Source organism: Eulemur rufifrons, chromosome 7 (assembly GCF_041146395.1).
Source record: "Eulemur rufifrons isolate Redbay chromosome 7, OSU_ERuf_1, whole genome shotgun sequence".
NCBI classification, from domain to species: domain Eukaryota; kingdom Metazoa; phylum Chordata; class Mammalia; order Primates; family Lemuridae; genus Eulemur; species Eulemur rufifrons.
The window spans coordinates 88775602-88795557 of NC_090989.1; the positions used below are offsets into that span (position 1 = coordinate 88775602).

Sequence of the window (19956 nt, forward strand, 5' to 3'; positions counted from 1 at the left end):
GCAAGATACATACACCACAGATGATGACCGGACCCCTTGTGGTAGCAAAAAGAGACCTTAGTTACGGTCTGGGTCTTGTTTTATAATGTCTGGATAGGGACCTCCCCGTGGTTCAGATGTCATCATGGAACCACTTTGATGGCCAGTTGGGAGTTATATGACCTGAGTCTTCCTGTGCATGTGGATCTTCCATGAACCTCTCTGAAAGCCCATTTCAGGGGGTGAACAGTAACGTAGATTTAAGCTTATGACATTATAATTAGCCAGAGGTTGTCCTAAGTCACCTTCCAGATTCTAAACAAATAGGTTACTAGTCTGGGTAGTAAGGAAAATTAAGGCTTTGAGATTATATAAGACTTTTATTGTGCATTATTTAACTATTCAAGCCAAGAGTCACTTTCTGTGAGGTGTAGAATCTAACCAAAAATTGAAAAATAATAATTATGATACAGATCAAGAAAATTATGTTAAATATTTATTATTTTTTATTATTCTCATAAATTTAAATCTAGTTATCAGTAATAATGTTATAATAATGTTATCATAATAATGGCAATACCAAGATGTATTTGATTTTTTACCTTTGTGCTAGCTATAAAAATTAATAATTCTAAATCCTCAAACTGTTATCTTTTATAAATAAGAAAAATATTCTTCCTAGAAGTTCAACTTAAAGGATTTATGACTGTCTTACATCTTAATTGTAATAAGGGTCCTATGTTATTTTTAAGATATATTGAACTCCTAGCTAAACCCCTCTATCAGAAATCTTTGGTTTCAAGATGTGGGAATCACAGCTCAAACTGACCTCAGTATATTTAAGTTTTAAAGGGACAGAAGGAAGAGTGAAACACATTGATTTACAAAACTGAAAATCCACAGGTAGGACTGCCTTTGAGCACAGCTTGATCCAACAGCTCACTCAGGTTCTATCTACATGGTGTTCCACTACCACACCATGCCCCCAAGTGCTAGGTTCTTCAATATAATAGCAAATTTCTCAAATGCCATTACACCCCAAATTACCCTATCCCAAGGAACAGGAATGCCTCTTCCACACATTTCCTGTAGCTCATTTTTTGGCATTGGCCCAAATTGCATCACATGCTTATGACTGAACCAATAACTGGGGTTGAAAGAATATCATGGGTTGATTGACTTAGTCAATTGGATCTCACTTTTAGAGTAGGAGGGGAGTGAGAGAATTCCCTAATGGATAAAAAGGTAGGGAGGAGAGAAATGCTTGCCAGGTAGCCAAGCAACCAATAACCATTCCAACACTTATATAGTGCAATAAGATAGCAGTTTATTGGAATTATAACACTGTATTATTTCACTGATAGTGTGTCTATTAAATATTGAAGGGAATAGCAGTACCTTTAATGTTTGGATTATCTCTAATCTACATTGGTAAGGGTGGAATTAAGGAACTTCGATGTAATAAAGCTCAGAATAAAGATCCAATACAGCTGATTAAACATAAACTTTGGAATCAATAAGAATTCCAAATGAAAGAGAAATGAACTCTATATAAAAATCCTGTGAGATTATTTGGCTTTTATATGTTTTTATATGAGTTGTGAGAGGAAACTTAAATATACAAAAGTTGATCTTGGAGAAGTAGACCATCAGCCTGAAGTGAAATTAGGAACATTGGGAATGGAAACCAATTTTTTCCACTTATATCTACAATTCTCAAATTATCACAAAGGTCAAAGGGAAAATATAATTTATTATACAAAGATTCATTATACATACAGCTTTCTCACACATCAAATGCAAAAATAAAAAATGCTATCTATGTTTTTAAAAGTAGAAACCATATTATTTATTGGGGGCAATAATGATAACTTCCCTGCAAAGTTGCTGCCTTTTGCTATTTTCTTGCTGATGTGAATTTGTGGATAACTTCCAAGATAGAAGTATTGGCATTAAAAGGAGTACAAGATAAAACTCAGAAAATGATTGAGAAAGAAGTAATGACAAAGTATTGGTATTATGAAGGTACTATAGTAGCTAAAGTCTGAAACAGATCAGTAAAAAAAAAAAAAATCCATATAAAACTTGCACGGTCCCATCTCACATTGAACAACTGGGATCCTTAAAAATGAGATTTTGCTCTAACCTAAATGTCAGAGCATTTTGTTCTGAACAAAGGGCAGAGAAATGACACAGACACCAGAAAATAGAGAAGGAAATGAAACTTATAGAAAAGTAATGATAGAACACTAATAAATTTGCATATTTCTAAAAAAGTTTTAAAATCTGTATGATTTTTCCTTTTTAAGAGATTGCTTTGAAATTTTCATTCACAATCTGTTGGCTGTGGTTAGGATGAAGTGTCCAACATAAATTACAGATGATAATGGTATCTATGTTTCATAATTTACTTTCAGAGAGTTCAAATTTTATTTTATGTGTATTTAACTGCATAACAAATACAGCTATCCCTCACATACATAGATGAGTCTGTTCATCCACAATCAATATTTCATGTTTTTGCAAATGCTTTTCTGGTGCTGTAAATTGTTCCACTAAGCCAAACTCTCTATTAGTCCAATCTTCTTTTGTGACTAAGAGTCCATATTTCCCAGAGAACAAGCTGTAGAAACTGACTATGAAACTAATTTTTTCATTCAGGCAGAGCTGCTCTGTTCCTTTGGGCATCTACTCCACAGAGTTAGCTGGTACAGATTATTTTACCTCACTCACCCTTCATAAGATGAATAGAACCCATCTGGGGTTTAGGCAAAATGAAGACTAAAGACTGTGATTTTTTTTTTCTAAGTTTGACAGAAAATAAATCATATTTCAGAGGCTTTGGACATTTCATTAGTTTTGATTTTTTGAAGTTCTATTTTCATTTGGATAATTAAAAATTCAAGATTTGGAAAAGTTTGTTTTTAAAGATTCAATTCAAGTATTGATTGAGCACCTACTAGATGCTTTGGACATGAACACAACTTGAAGATATGATCTTTAAGAGGATTAAAATTTGTCAAGTTTTAAGACATCCCCCCATGAAACAGGAGATTCACTCTAGATGAATAGTATAGATGTTCTTTAAGAGTTTCAAGGGAAAGAGAAAATGACCCAGGCTCAGAAAAGCCGCGAAGAGGATCCGGGATAAAGAGGAGAGGTGAAGCACGACCAGAGGGTGCTCAGTAAAGACTTATTTAATATTGACTAAATGAATGGATGCATGAAAGGGAAGAATGGCCGTGGAGTCGAAGTATAGTGTGAAAAGAGCAGTGATGAGACATGAGGCTGGAGATGTAAGAAGAAGCCAGAGAGTGTGAAATATGAGTGAGCAAGTAAGCTCAACATCTAAATCTGGAGAGAGAAGAGATGAAGAACAAGAATCTTCTCAGCCAGTTGAGCCTGTGGTTGCCCAGCAGCCCAGTGAGGAGCAACCTCAACAAGAGGAGCCCCCAAATGAAACTCATGATATTGCACCTGGTCAGGAGAGAGAAGATGAAGGAGCACCTGAGGTTCAAAATGAAGAACCTGACTTAGAAGCTATTCTCCTGGAATTCTCTCAGACAAAGACTGGAGGTAAATGTGGAGATGGTCCTGACGTAAGGGGGGAGATTGTGTCAAATCTAGAACCCATTCAAGTGCCAGAAGCAGGTGAAGGGCAACCACAGGTTTAAACGAAGACAAGGTGAAACAATGCAAGCTGCTCTTATACTGGATGTTTGACTTAAAATTATCTCAATAAAATTTTACAATTTTCTGCAAAAAAAAAAAAAAAGAGTTTCAAGGGAAGATACTGAAATATTCAGGAAACCCTTCACAGGCAAGGTGGAACTTAAATTAGACACATCTGGAAAATAGTGATTGATTAAGTAAAGGAAAAATGGGGAAACGTGGTAGGTGTTTTTGAGTGGAAAATCAAAAACAAAAGTTCAGAAGCAAGATAAGCACAGGCTGGTGCAACTTAGGGAAATTAGCCAAACTGATTATAAAGGTTGATGCTAGAGGTATAGATTGTGAAGCAGATGAACACAGTATAGAGGCTTGAATGCCAGGAAGGAAAAGTCACAATCACAAAGGCAGGCAATGTCTCAAAAATATTCACTGGGCAGTGGTGTGTAGATGTATTAGCACGAAATGATACTTGTGGCAGTGAGGCTAGTTGAGAAACTCTGTAATCCAGATGTTAAATGATGAGAAATTTGACCAAGGTAATAGCAATGATACTGCAAAGAGAGGGGCTGATGTGGATTATTGCAATGGCAGATTTAATTAGCTTTTGAGACTCACTAAATGGCAGGGAATGAGAGGAAAGGAAAGTCAGCAATGGCTTCAAAATTTTAAGCCAGGATAACTGGGTGAATAATGGCTATCCTCAGAATATGTTGGTGAAAATCAGGGAAAAGGGAAGTTGTAGAGATCATAAAAATCACTTTTGAGAAATGTATTTGCTCTACTTGAGGTAACTTTTGGAATGATGAGCAAATAGCAATGTCCCCGTAGATATTTGGAAATGCTGTGTTGGAATTTGATGAAAATTTGCAGATGAGACTATAGCTTTGATCCCCAGTTTTTTGGTTAGAAATAATAGCTAAAGCCACAAGACTAGAGAAATTCCCTACAGTGTATGTACAAAGAGAATATCAGTGAGCCAGAAACAACCTTGAGAAGCACTGAATGAGAAGGCAGGAGGAGAAAGGGAGAAAGAGAACCAGTATGTATACGTGTGTGTAGGAAAGCGAGAGTCACTGAATTCCAGGGAGGTGATGTTAAGAAGGAGGAGGCAACACTGCAGAGACGTCAAAAAGCTAGAATAGCTTGAGGACTTGAAAACTGGTCAATTCCACCCTTCCGTGGTACAAGGAAATATTCCTGATAAAGAAAAACTGTTTACCTCTTTTCCTCAAAGTTAGACATCTTTCACCTGGGGGAAAACGAATGGAAAGATTGAGAAATTTAATCTGAGGCCGAGAGTGGTGTCTCATGCCTGTAATCCTAGCACTCTGGGAGGCCGAGATGAGAGGATTGCTTGAGCTCAGGAATTGGAGACCAGCCTGAGCAAAAGCAAGACCCCGTCACTCCTAAATATAGAAAAATTAGGTATCGTGGTGCATACTGGTAGTCGCAGCTACTCTACTCAGGAGGCTGAGGCAGGAGGATCGCTTGAGCCCAGGAGTTTGAGGTTGCTGTGAGCTACAGTGATGCCACTGCACTCTACCCAGGGCGACACAGCGAGACTCTGTCTCTTCCCCTCACCAAAAAAAAAGAAAGAAAAAAAAGAAATTTAATCTGCATAATCTGCCTTTGATATTATTTCTTAAAGAATCCACTTCCCTAATGATAAAAATTTGGAAGTGCATCATACCTGCAAACTGATTTTTTAATAATAAATTCAGTTATAGTCATCTAAATTTCATCTCCAATTGTGATCAATTGCAAAGGAATGCATTAAAGGATTTATTTCTCTCAAGTTTCTTTTGACATGACAGGAGCAAAGAAGACATTTTTTAATTAATTCCACTTTCCTACCAAAGGATAGTATAATCTTGTTAACTTTCATATCCATCAGAGGCACAGGGCTTTTCGGACGTAGGTAGAGGTTTATGAGCACAAAATTGAGAACAATTAGCACTCAAATTAATGTTACATGAGATTCAACATCTGGTAAGTGTGTCGTCATTTTGGGTCATAGACCACCTGCTAGGCTAAATGTTCATATAACAGCAATTTACTCTGCATACAAATGGGAGAAAACGATACTTGAAAAAAAATTCTAAACTTAACAGTATGTATGTAGGGGCCTCCCACATTTTAAAACTTCAACTGGAAGTTAATAATGGATCCAATACTCAGAGAATGAAACATATAGGGTCAAAAGGAACAGAAAATACTTATATTTTTGCAAGTATACTTTATAATAAATTAGCTATAGTGCTAACATTAGTTCCTAGTCTATCTAACCCCTGACAGTATTAGTATTGGTCTCCTCTTTGCCCACCAAATATTTAAGAGCAAGAAGAGGTCAACCACACAGAATTTCTATGTCATCTGTACAATAGACTCCTCAAACATCTGGCTGGTTTTGGCAATAGTGCGTCACCAGAAAAATGCCAAATCTCAAGGTTACTCAGTTGCGTTTTCACACAACCTGGTTACTGGCAACTTCAGTAAAATTAGTAAACTCTTCTCTTATGAATACTTGAGGAAGACAGTATTAGCCTGCAAACAGAGGGTATGTCTGTGATTATCTGCTGCAGATTTCAAAAGCAAAGAAACTTCCTGCACTTTTGAGATTGAAAAAGCAGAAATCATATTTTTACCTTGGTTATAAAAATGAGCCATCTTTTTAAAAAAGAGGTATTTTGTAATACAAACACAAACTAAAGAAGCATCTATTACTGCAATCTGCATACTGAAGTGGCTAAAAGTTACCCTGTTCGTTTTGAGAACTCTTGAGTGTTTGCTGTACTCTTCTAGATAGAGTTTACCATCTCTCTAGATTTGCTGGTATTTCCATGCTTCTGTAACTTGTTTCCCATTGATTTTTCTAGATTGTCATGGGGATAGTTTCAAGAAGTAAGCCTTCCTACTTAGGCATACAGCTGCCTGACTTTCAATTCTGGTCCCTCTGTTTGCTCACTGTGTGATCTTGGGCAAGTTTGTAACTTCTTGAATGAAGCTCCAGTTTGTATTATCTGTAAGGTGGGCCTAATGAGATGCCCTGCCCCCCACAAGTGACAAAGATCCTCCTCATAATGTGCATGCCACAGAAGAAGTGTTAACTCTCATTAACGTTAAGGGGTGGCCTAATCTTAAGTCACCAAAGAAAGACAACTAAAGCACGTTTAGTATGTTTTTGTTCAGTGTTTGTGTTTAAAAGGTATTTTGTTATATTTTAATTCTTTAAATATTCAGCATACATTTTAACTCTGTTTGACAGATATACACTATTTACTTAACCAAACTGTGCCAAATAACTTACTGCAGTGTTTTACAAACTGTGCTTTGAAAAATTAGGGTTCTGTGGAAAAGCTCAAGGTGGCTATTGTGTGTGGGGCCATAGAATACGGTACAGTAACGAGGCTGGGTGGTCAGTGTTCCAGGATCCAAACAGAACATCTCTACTCTTTACTGGCTTTAAATGTTGGGTATATCAGCAAATTTTACTTTGAACAAAGGGTTCTGCACTTACAGTTCTGCTAGTGGATAAAATACTCATGGTGTACTGTCCTATTTTTTAAAGAAATATTACAGATAAATAGTAAAGCTATATTTGAACCACTACCAGTTGAGTTCTTCTTCTATGTTAAAAATTAACCTTAACTAAATCATAATTCAAGGATATTTGGGATTTCACCTTTTCCTCTTTTTGGCAGTGTTAAAGAAGGACAGCTTATTAAATCTCTCTATTCATCATCCTTCATTTGAGAAGTCTATTATACCAAACCAAAGCCTTATTACTCAAAATGGAAATGAGTAAAGTGAATCTTGCCTCCAAGATCCCATGGTTGACATTTATGCCTACCTCCAAAATAATCCAGAGCCAAGCAATCCTGAAGCAGATGCAATGTCTAAGCCTATGGTGTCTGGAATCAGACTGCCTGGGTGTGAACCCTGCTTTGCCCACTTTCTGGCTGTGTTCTTGAGCAAGTATTAATAACTTCCCATCTGTGTCCCTCAACTCTTCACCAATGGGGACAATAGCACCAATCTTGTAAAGTTATTGTGAAGATTTAAAAAGACAATGCACACAAAACTCTTAGACAGGGACAGGTAGAAAATAAGTACTAGTTCTTAGGATCTCTAAGAATTGAGGCTGCTATAGAACCATTTTCATGACACTTAAATTATTTCCAAGTCTAATTACAATAGTCAGTGCATTTATCATTTTAAATTTCTGTCTACAACTATAGAAAGGATGGTAACTAAATTAGCCTTATATTTTAATTCTCACTTGGTAATTTTTCTTTCCTTTCATATAACATTATTTCGTTACATCTCAAACTATGAAAAGAAAAATCAAATTCTCTTAAAAGGAATCACAGAGAAAAATATTAAGCCTGCAAGCTGGTCCCGAATATCTATTATTTTGAAGATGGGGAAAGATGACCACATAATCTAGTCATATTTTACTGCTGTGTTTTGTGTATGTTTAGATTACTGAGAAGAATATAAATAATGAAATATTAATATAATTTTTATGTACTATCTATTTGACCTTTAGGTGCATATAATTTTACTTCATACCTTTAATGCTTGCATTTATCATTTTTCCAGTTATAATGCATGAAATTTAGGGAGAAAAATACCCTGAAAATAAAACCATAATGAAGTCCCTTAGTTCTTTTTCTGTCGTATTTCAGATCTTCAAGGACTCCACGTGTTGCCTCAGACAGTTGGCTGGTCATCTTTTCCTCCCCAACAGTATCTCTTGACTCTTGGGTTCAAAAACAAGGAAGATGGGAAATTTTTGGAAAAAGTATCAAGTAGGAAGCTGCCAACATTTACAGGTAAATCATCTGGACTTACTATTGTCTTGCAATATGGCTATAAAGCAGTAACTGTGCATTACTCATTAAGCCCTACTCATCACAGGGCCTAGTGTATAATTGGGCCTGGGCCCCCAAAAATGTCTGTTGGGTTAAAATGAACTCCTTCCAATCTTCTTTGTGGGCTAGTTAATATCTGGAACTCTGGTTCCAGGAAAGCTACCCGCCAAGAACACACAATCCTGGGGTGCCCGCTCCCTCACTCCAACCACTTCACCCGGACCACTGCTATCACCTAATCATGGGACACTTAAAGAATGCAAGCTTTCATCATCATCAATTAGCAAATGTAGAAGAAAACTATGCAACAAAATATTACATTAAATAAAAAATATAGCCAATGACAACCTTAAATCACCTGAATTATCTGCTGTTGTGTTGATTTCTGTTCCCCTCTTTTCTCATGCAATTAGCCAAGAGCTTAGATTTTCTAAAGAGTATTACAGTTAAATTGTTTTTAGTAATTCTAGTTGAAACTTTAAAAATCAAGAAAATATTCACATGGAGTTGAAATCTCAAACTTATGGGCTGAATTCATGATCAGATTGAATTTATTTCTTCAGCTCTAACCACATAATTAAGAATTTGTGTTTTGTCTGGCACTGTATACTCTCAGGCTTATCTGAACTTCGAGCTACATTCAAAGTCAATAGGATCTGCACACTTGAATAATACCTGGGAGGAACAAGACAAGAATCAGACACATTTATGACAACATTTTTTCCACAACTCAGGAAAAACATACTCTGAAGAGGCAGTTGAATTATTATAGGCTGTCTCTGAGATCTCTCAATCAAGAAACACAACAAAATGAATAAATGATAGTCTCTAAAGGGCAATGTCTCCTCTGTCTGTCTCCTCATAGATCTTTCATTGTTATACATATGGTCTACGGATGGGACTAGTTTCTATACTAAAGATTTCATATCTATTAACATTGAGATATCTGTTTATAGCTTGCCAAAGAAAGCATTTTGAAGTGGATGACTGGAAAAAATAGTATAAAAGTTTATTGTTACAATTTTTAGAACATAAAACTCCTTTCGGTCTGCTGACCAGAGAAGACACAGTGAGACACATGGAGACAATGGGGAAGCGAATCTTGCCAATATTGGATTTTATTAGAAGCACCCAATTGAATGTAGGTATCTTTTATATTTGTCCAATGTGCAAATATTAGAGAATTCTAGAAGTACAAAAAGTTTATGGTACAAATATTGCAAGTGTTGGGGGATTTTAGAAACATTCATAGCAAATCTCATTTGTAAAACCAAGCAAATTTTAGCTAATGGTTTTACTCCTTTTATACTATAAAACATATTACAGTGCTACACTTTGTAATTCCAAGCATTTATTAAGCTAGTATCTCTTTAAAGAGCCTTTTCTTTATGCCTTCCTCATATCTAATTTAAATTTGCAGTGAATTTCTTCCTTCAAATCAATAACAAAATTTTAGCAAGCACAATGTTTTCTCTGTTTCACTTACTGAGCTATTGCATGTAACTATCTCGTTACCTACACAAGAATTCAGAGCTTTTCAAGCTAGTGCCTCCACACCACACTGATGAATTGGATGCTTTTCTAAACATTGGCAATTGATCTTTGTATAGCTGTAAGGAAAAAAAATTATCTAAATCCTTTCTATGATCCAGGTAAAATATATCTTTTCTACTTTTCAGTCTTAAAAAGCCTAAAATAAGACCTGAATTACTGTGCTATTTTATAAAATTTAAGCCATTGTGCTGGAAGTACATAAAGAGAACTTCTTATTAACAGGCTATAAAGGCTACAGATTTCTCCTCTTTTAATATTTTTCAGAAGGCCTGTAAGTTGGAAATTTTAAAGAATTTTTTTCTTGCTTCTTCATTGATTTGATATTCTTACCTTACAAAGGGAACCAAAGGTGTCATCACAAACAGCTACTTAACATCTGTTCAGCAGTTTATCTGCTCAATAACATTATTCAGCATTTTAGCAAAGCTATAAAACACCTAATCTATTTGCATGATTTGTAATTCTATGCATTACAAATACAAAAGCACATTTGTGCTAATTTTCCTACCACACAGCGTCCCCCTCCCCACAACCATGTTTCACTCAATTATCTCCCCTATATTTCTATTAATAAGAAATCCATCTCTGTTTTAGTCGGCTCAGGCTACCATAACAAAATGCCCTCCTAGGGACCCACATACATCATTAGTGCCATCATCAGGCCCTTGTAAGCAGTGGCAGCTTCCCTGATGAGAGCCATCCCCGTGTAACATTATTTCATCTCGGGTGTTGTGGAGATGCTCTGTCTGCACCCCAACTCTTGAGGCAATGCCTGCCTCACCTTATGACTTGGCAGGAAGCTGACCACACCGTCTGTCCTCAGTTCAGGTCTCAGAGTGTGAACACAGGTTGGGCCTATCTCGGCCTCATGTACTTTTTTGATGTTCTTAACTCATTTGTTTCTCATCTTTGAAAGGGTATTCTGGACACTTGGAAATTTGTACATGCATGTATCTTTATGTGTCTATAAAGGAGATTTTAAAACCATAATTAACAAGATTCTTAGCATCTAGTTAATAACTCTGTCATTTTTAGATTGAGTCTCAGTACCACTTTGCTAGCTGCAAGGAATTTCATCAACTTTCCTATGTTCCCTTCTATGGGAAATAACAATTTCTGGAAGATTATCTCAAAGAGTTGTCATGAAATTGAAGTGAATAAGCCCAAAAGTTCCCAGGCACCCCAAGTAGATCTAAATATTGGCTTCTAGGTATCTTATTATTTGCCCAGCCACAGCTTCATAAAGCAGGATTGTATAAAACCGGCTGCAAAGGTAACCTAGTTTAATGAAGCAAGTAATGAGTTAGAGATGAGAAATTATTCCTACATGGTACCATTAACTATGACCCAAGAAGCTCTCAAGTGTTTTTAAGATCCTTCAAGGTGTGTTTTTTCTTCAGATATCATATGCCATCCGCTTGAATATTTAGGAATTGCACTGTCCTTATTATTTGTTACCCTAGTTTGTGACACCTGTAGATGAAGACTTTTGCCCAAGGCTATGCTCTGACTCTGTAATCCAGAGCAAGTCACTAACCTCTAAACTGTTTTTTTTTCTCATTCATAAAATAGACTGACATCTGCTAGGCCCACCTCATAGAGTTGTTGTGAGACCATAAATACGTAATCTATGTTGAAGCACTTCGTAAAGTATTAAGAATTCTAGCTTTAATTATTTGTATTGGTTTCAGTTTGTTTTGACAAGAAGAATGTTTTATAGACCTTTCTTTTTCTTTAGACAAGCTGTATACTTTGAAATTACATATTTTTCTTCTAATACAAAGATTGTGCTAGTGTCCTGTGGATTTTGAAGTCTTTTCCTTAAGTCACTTTCCTTAGATCACTCATTTGCTCAGATCTCTTCTCTCTGGTGGGATTGGAGATGTCATCTCTAGCCATGGACTGGACTCAGGGCTGCAGTCTCTGACCATGAGTTAATTAGCCTCATGTGTGTTGGTAGAGCAGAGCCAATATCCAATACACTTCCATCAGAAGACAGTGACCAATGTCTTGGACAACATATTTATCCTAAAGAATTTTAGATTTTTCAATTATTCTCAATACTGGTGACTGAGACTCAATTTTACTTTTCTACCAGGGTAAAGAGTTGTCTGTTTGAAACAACCACATTTTCATCCAGGCCTAATGGCTCACAAACATACATTGTGTCATACATATTCAGAGATTTTTAATTCATTTTTACAATGCTTCTCAATGGAAATGGATTTGGAATATGAAAAGAGAATGCATCCAAACTTCAGCATTCATAACAGCAGGAGACCCAAAAGATAATACTAGTGCTTGACATAATACTATGACCAGAATCAGTTACACAATATTTAAGTGTTACCACATTTATATCAAGTCACATAAATGATGATAAATGCGTCCATTTCTAAATAATGCTTAGATAATGCCAAGAATTCTCATGATCCATCCTATAAACATATTGAATATTTAATTACCTTATAAATATTAGGTTTATAATATCTACCTAAAATCTAATTAGGAAAAAAGTTAACCTGGCAATATAGTAAATTATAGTAGCACAGGGAATTTTTTATTGGTTGTTCCAATTTTCAATTTCCTTCATTGAAATAAAAGGTACATGTCTTTGTTTTGCACAAATTATATATGAAGAGATAGTATAGCAATTTACCTTCAACAGAAGCATTTTAAGTATAAAATAGGTAAAAAAAAAAAATTTCTACAGCTAACAAATTACTCTTGCTTTCAAATCCCCAAAATATCTTATGGTTAAGAAATTTTCCTAACTCAAACATATTAGGAAACATATACAGAGTAGTTCTGATGATTAACTATATGATGATCGCATGCAGAAAGTTCCACTTAGGGACTAGGGTTTAGGAGAAGCACAAATATAGTGCTCTGCAATTTAAAAAGCATTTTCCCTTACGTTATCCCATTTTACCCTCACAATTTGGTGACATTGTGTCACCTTCATTTTACTAATGAGGAAACTGTGATTCAGGATAGTGATTTATTCAGGTTCACACAGCTAGAGGATTAGGAGCTAGAACTCAAAATCAGAGCTTCAGAATATCGTTCCAGTATTCTTTCACTAAGACATATTACATCTCTTTGAACTAAAAGTATGATCTGTGCTGGAGGCAAAACATACATAAAACAACATGGGAATGACTCTATAGCTGGATTCAATTTTTAAAAAATGAACATGTAAGTGTACAAATGAATTGGACTCAGAAAATCAACTGTGAAAAACTACCTAGAGAACATGAATTTTCACCTCTTGCCATGAGGCAGTAGGCAGTTGGTAAAGAATGACTTTCCTGATCTGAGGTTTCTATCTCTCAGACAATGATTCTTTTTACACTTTTGACACCAGTTTCCTTATCTTTATAGATTGCTCTACTAAGTTCCCAACACATGACCCATCAAGGATGATTCTAGCATTTTGAGAGTTATAATCTACAATATGCTACCACCTTCCTGGTGGCTGGTAATTCTGCTGAACATCATCAACCCCATCCAGCCAGCAGCCCTGCCCTAATGGTACTTTTTCTTCTCTGAATTTTTGTCCTAATTATTGCACACGCTGCCGGATGACACTATGCTTTTCCATTCATTAACTTTATTGGCTGCTGTCAGTTTCAAACCTTATGTACTGTGCTTCCTGGGCTAAATGTTAAAGAGTTAAAATAATAAAATCTCTTGCCATGCATGAAGCCTTCTTCACAGGCTGACTTGCCAAAAAATGACCTAACCATGTTTTTAATACCTCATTAATTTTACTTTTAATTTCTTCCAACTGAAGCATAAAAAATGTTTACATATGCACATTCGAAATGAACAATATTATTATTATTTTCTACCTCTTTTTTTGCAGTTAATGTTTCTATATGTTATGCCAAATGGATATACATGCTAAATACTTGGACTCTGCTTTTCAACGGTATTATATAGTGCCACTTATTTGCCAAACGTTTATCCATAACTGCTATTAAATCTTGACAAGTCTCTGACTGAAGCCTTCATTTGAACTTGCTATTTACCTAACCTTCATGGTACCCATGTGAGGTTTTAGCTTCAATCGTGGCCACTTTATTACACTCTCTCCTGCAGCTAAGGAGCCCTTTGATCGTCCTCCAGTCCCACTGGGAGGGCTACCTCCCTTTAGATTTAGCCTTTGCTAGCATTAGATGTTTAAGCTAATTCCTTCTTTTTTTTTTTATTATTTCCTTCATTTTCTTAAAGCAACAGCATTAAAATGTTCTGCTGGCATTAGATATTGATTTTTATTTCTTTTTCACGTTGTCTTTCTGAAACCTCTATCTTATATAGGTAAAATGTTAATCTGTAGTTTTCTGATAACCAAAACTGCATTTGCCTTGGGGAAAGGGGAGGATGGGTGACTATTAGCAGCTAACTATATTCTCTCCCTAGTATCTTACTTATATAAAGCACTTCCTGCTTTGCTATGCATCCAACAATCAAGCTAACAAAGCACTGTTGCCTTCCACTATTTTCATTTTCCTGATGTTTTGAAAAATTACACTGATAGATTATGTTCCCAAGCAAGCTGCAGTTGTTTCTGCTCTTTGGAGTTGAGTCACAGCACCACTTTCCTACAACTAGCTCCATTGTTTATTCTAAAGAAGGACAAAGAAAGCAATTTTTCTTCAGAAAGAAAACTGTTTTTCCTCCAACTTGCTTTGCTGTATTTGACAGAAGGCCATTGTTTAGCTACATGTTTAAATTGAATGGGTAAGCTAGCTTTTTCATCAATTCAGGGAAGGGACCCCAAATCCACCATTTGCAATCATCACACTTACAGGTTTGTAGATTTTCAGATAAATGATTAATCAGAAAGAACAAATTAGTATAAATAAAAAGACATTAGTTGAACAGCATAGATAGGTGTCAGGGAGGAATAGAGAAAATACAATGCAGTAGTACCTAACCTTTATTTATTTCCAAGATTCTAGAAAAATGCCAGCCGTCAGAGGTTGTTGTCAATCAAAACATGAGTATGACATTTCAGAAAGAACCGCTTTCTAATATCAAGTTGAAGTTCAGATCCTCTTTAGTAATATTCTTTCTAACAATTTTTCTCTTTAGAGACTTTCTTTTAAGAAAAAGAAATCGTGTCTGCCTTCTCTAATTTCTGTAAGAAATTCTATTTCATAAATATGCACAACTAAAATAGTCCGTACTCAAATACTAAGCTTTAAGGTAGTGGTTTGTTTTCAAACAGAAACTTGATATTTGGGGAGGCACCTGGTTGAAATTCCTATTTCTAGGGCCACATACCAAGAGATTGTGATTCACTGAGTGAGGCCCAGCTCAGTTTGCTATTAATAACTGCCTAGTTAACAAACAAGCCCAGTGATTCTGGTGCCAAGTGGTCTGGCAGAAGCCCTGCCATAAAGGGAGTGTTTGGTCCCCCAGCCTTCCCCTTCTGAGCACCAGGTTGTAGAGTGCAATTGCCAAACTAAGTCCTCCTGTGACTTCTCCTTTCTTTTCACACTCTAAACACAGCAGAAACCCAAGGCTTTTATTTTAACCCTTTTATGCACCTTAAGTCAGAAGTACTTTTTCCTAAAGATAAACATGAGAATATTATGGTAAACTTTGTCTTTCCTATCATAAGCATTACAATTTGTATTAAACTTTTTAGAGAAGGTAATGTCTCTTCTTTCGTGGATGGTGGTTGCAAACATATCAGGGGGCCACAGTGATTCCAAGTGTGCCCATGTTAAGAAAGCCCCCCAATAGATTCATGGGTTGGCGTTCCCTACAAATGTGCCCAGTAGTCTGTTTCAAGATGGATCATGTCCATTGTTGGGATGTTCTTACGGGACAGAGTAAAGCCTACAAGGAGATAAGCCAGTGTACAAGGCGTCCAAGGAACACTGAGGATAAAAGCAGAGCTGGAGGTTTAACGTCAGCCTTTGGGGTAAAGAGAATTCAACTTATACAGCATTTTTCAGGATTTAACTTTGATAAAAAATTTTTCTTTCATATAAACAAGATAGTAGGCAATTCTTAGCTCTTGTGATGTTTTGGTGGCATAAAGGCACCCTCTCTAGGCAGACTCAGCCCTGTGGGAGAGAGGAGTGCAGGTTCAATTTCAGTCCCCTCTTTTCCCTTCAGCCTAGATCCCTAATGCAGGACAACCAGCAAACCCATCTCAACAGTTCTGCAAACGGCTCCCTCACCTACTTGAAAAAGAGGGGGATATAAGACAATTCTCTAAAATGACAGAAGGAAACATTTACTTGTACTAGATACCATAGCTTCAAAAGATGTAAATATATTATAACAAGCCCTGACTTCCTTCCCCACAGAGAGGTCTATTTCTGTGGTTTTGTTCTAAAACATTGCTTTTTACTGTGAGACTAGGGGAGTTTCCGTGCATGCTCAGGTGTGATGGAGAAGTTGCAATACGCCAGCCTCCTCAGCCAGCTGCAAAGAGTAAAGGAGCAGTCCCAGGTGATTAATCAAGCAATGGCAGAGCTAGCAACCATTCCCTATCTACAGGACATCAGTCAACAAGAGGCAGAATTGGTAAGTATTTGTTTTTCTTTGTTTAAGGCTTTCACGGGCCCTGAGCCAAAATGATATGGTCTGGGAAAAAATTATGGTAATAAAGGTAGTCTGAGGGCAAACTCCCCAACCCTCATACAGCATTCTCATGATGAAAATGGAACATGTAGGAAGGTGTGTGTGTCTCGTTTTTATTTGCTCACACTGACTAGCTCACATTTTTATAGCAAGAACTTTGTGATGTGTGAAAACATAGAAAAGGGCTGATTATTCGTATTGTGTGTCAGATATTTTGTTTTGAGTAAAATGAGATTTTAATAAGTTAATTCTTAAACTCAAAGATATGTTAATGTATGATACTCATCTGTGGAAAAATGATTGGACAAAACAGTAATTTTTGTGTAGAAAAATGACGCTACAAAATAGTCTTTAGAGTTTTCTTAATCACTGCTAGTGTTATGATGTATATTGGCAACCAACACACACACTAGTTGTTTATCTGAAGCGGAAGTGTAGTCAGTCAAAATGCTGTTTTCTAACTGAATTAAGCAGTTAGCTCAGAAAACCAGACATTTTATCCTTACACAGACCCAGTCAAAAACCAGTTGAAGCAATGTCTCACAGAAACAATCTTCAAACAGATGTGTATGTTATAACCATAATTAATATCCTAAATGATAGGACCTCATCTGAAAAGAAATTACTAAATAGTGTACTGCCCATAAGGAAAGGTAAAACTTACTCTGGTTGGAGACCCTAATGTGTTATGAGGAAGGGCTCTTTACTTTGAAGCTTTAATTGAGAGTAGCTAAAACTAATTACAGACCTGAATGGAATTCACACAGTAAGGATGAAAACAGCCCAAACTGATTACCTGTAATTTTCAGATAACTAAAGGAACCCTCCCTCTTTGAGCTTTTAAAGATGTAATCAAGAAATGAGCTGCCAACATTTATAATGTTCATCTAAACCAGTTAAAAGTGTTAAATAAATACTGATGTTCAGAGTAAGTGTATGAAATTGTCTGACTAACCAAATAATAAAACTATGCATACTAAAAATGAAAACTATGAAATGTCTATTAATCAAGGAATTACCAAGTCAAAACTGGCAACAGTACTGTATAAACCTTTATGGTTGTGTGCAGAAGAACGCCTTCTAAAAGGCTAAGTGTTTATCCTGCCATTCATAAGGCATTCAGGAGTGCAGTAAGTATGGAGCTTTCAAAGTGCATATTATAGCCAATTTTAGATGATTAATGCTCCTCTGAGATAAGAGGAAGCAAAGAAAATGTTAATTTAAGAAGCCAGCAAAATGTTGATCCTGTCTTCCTGAAAAACACATTCAAGATTTAAATGAAAAATACAGGGGAGTTCTCTGCACTTAAGTCTTCTTAACCACACATCTATGGGTTTTTTTTCCTGGAAATAGTTATTTTTCAAAATATACACAAAGAACACCAAACTAGCATTATTGACATCCCTGTCTAACGTGTAATTTTCACTCTCTGAAACCTTGGAAAATGGGATTTCATGGGATATTTTCATATTTACATGCCCACCAGAAAAAAATTAAATATATGTTTATGTATATGTGCGTGCCAAATATTTAAAAATTATATATCTTGCAAGATTTTGTCACCTTAAGAAATAGATTTTACTTTCCGACTTCCAAGCATGAGCTAACCTAGAAAATGAATCCTTGTAACACCTTATATGGTGCTATTTAAATAGTGACTGCTCAGTAGAAGATTGTTGAGTGACTCAACTCTCTGTCCTTCTACTTAAGCTCTGTAATATCTAAACCACAGAAAGATTAGCCAAGGGTCCATACTTTAATGTCACAGGGAACTGAACTGATATTTGTTCTTCTTTTAGAGAACTTTCTTTTAAACCTTTGAATATCACATGCTTTGATGCAGCTTTACTTTGCAGTCACATATGCACTGTGTGTATGGGATTGTTTTAAATCGGAATATGGCAGGTCCCTATTTTGGGCAAAGGGTAGAATGTTTAAAACTTGTCTTTGCGTGGGACCTAAAAAAGAAACACTTGGTTATTTCAAAATTTTCAACAAAGAAAAGAATTTAAATGAGCTAGATTCTTTAAGAGGAAATAAAACAGCACAAATATAGTACTGTCCTCTGGTGAGCTTTTGCATGATGCCTAGAATTATGATACATTAGCCTCAGGAGGAAATACTAAAACGCATTCATGTACGACATGCCATTTCCTGAGAGAATTAACTGCCGCCTTCATTCTTTACAACCCAAATCTGTTTTTAACAAAACATCAACACTTACTACATTAAAATCTATATGTTTTCTACAAATTTTCAAGAAGAATCTTTTCATTGTTTCAATATTTTATGTATGCAATAATACTCGGCAATGACAGGCAGAGATGAGGTGGCAATGTTCACTGTAGGAAAGATGAGTAATAAAATCATCAGCGTACAAATGATTTTTTAATTAGGTTTTAATCTGTGTATTTAGAGAAGTTATTTCTGTGTGAATTCCACACTGATAATTTTTATCTTGGTGCCACAGCTGCAGTCACTAATGGCAGATGCTATGGACACCCTTGAAGGAAGAAGAAACGATAAAGAACGTGTGTGGAATACAATCCAAAAGGTAAAACTTGGAGCTGAAGGAAAAAGGCTTGTTATTCTCAAAGAAATTTCCATCTTGGGTCAAATCTATTTAGAAGATAAAAACAAATGAAAGTTCTTTGGGTTGTTTTTCATTTGTTTTCTTTTTTAAATTAATGCAGCTCTTTCTCTCTCTCTCTGTCTCTCGCTCTGTCTCTCTCTCGCTCTGGAAGTGTGACCAAAATCAAATATGGATTTATTTAATCTGTTCCCTCAGGTCTTCTACTTTTCCAACTGAATGTGGTGATACACTTTCATGATTCTTCATCATTATCGTGCTCATTTTCATATTCTATTTTCATTATCTGCTTTTTCACTATTGGTTGTTATTAATATAATTTTTAAAGCTCTTTTATCAGTGTTTTAGTCCACTCCCCTACTATTTCCCCCATTTTTGCCACTTGAGGAATGATGGCTACATGCCAGGGAACTACAAAGAAACTAGCGCATTGATATTTTTGGTGGAGGAGTAACATACTGGTTGTTAGAAATAGAGCAGCATCCCTTAGTTGGCTACTGGAGTTTAAATGCCTAAGTACTGAGATGTACCTGGCCCCAGGTACTCAGGAGACTTGTGTGACACTATATAGGACTATCTGAAAATGAAAAGTCAGTAATGTTGAGTGTGCAGTCCAGCTCAAAGTAGTAAATTCTGATCAATCTGCTCCCCATTCTATCTCCTCCACAAAAGGAGACTGGT

General features: G+C 36.1%; 2 protein-coding genes across 2 annotated transcripts in view; both read left to right on the forward strand.

Moving 5' to 3' along the window:
* The window catches only part of SPATA16 (spermatogenesis associated 16), a 214621-nt gene that overhangs the window by 172621 nt on the left and 22044 nt on the right, over window positions 1-19956 (forward strand). Inside the window, exons 6-9 of the mRNA XM_069472925.1 lie at window positions 8340-8486; window positions 9554-9666; window positions 16464-16628; window positions 19156-19239. Coding sequence (XP_069329026.1) covers window positions 8340-8486; window positions 9554-9666; window positions 16464-16628; window positions 19156-19239 — 509 coding nt within the window. The remainder of the gene's footprint in view (window positions 1-8339; window positions 8487-9553; window positions 9667-16463; window positions 16629-19155; window positions 19240-19956) is intronic.
* Window positions 3303-3653, forward strand: LOC138387739 (P antigen family member 3-like). The gene has a single exon (XM_069474866.1). It carries the CDS (start codon window positions 3303-3305, stop codon window positions 3651-3653), a length of 351 nt encoding a protein of 116 aa, XP_069330967.1.

Coding starts and splice junctions, on each gene's coding strand:
- LOC138387739 (XM_069474866.1), top strand. CDS start 3,303: ATGAGTGAGCAAGTAAGCTCAACATCTAAATCTGGAGAGAGAAGAGAT.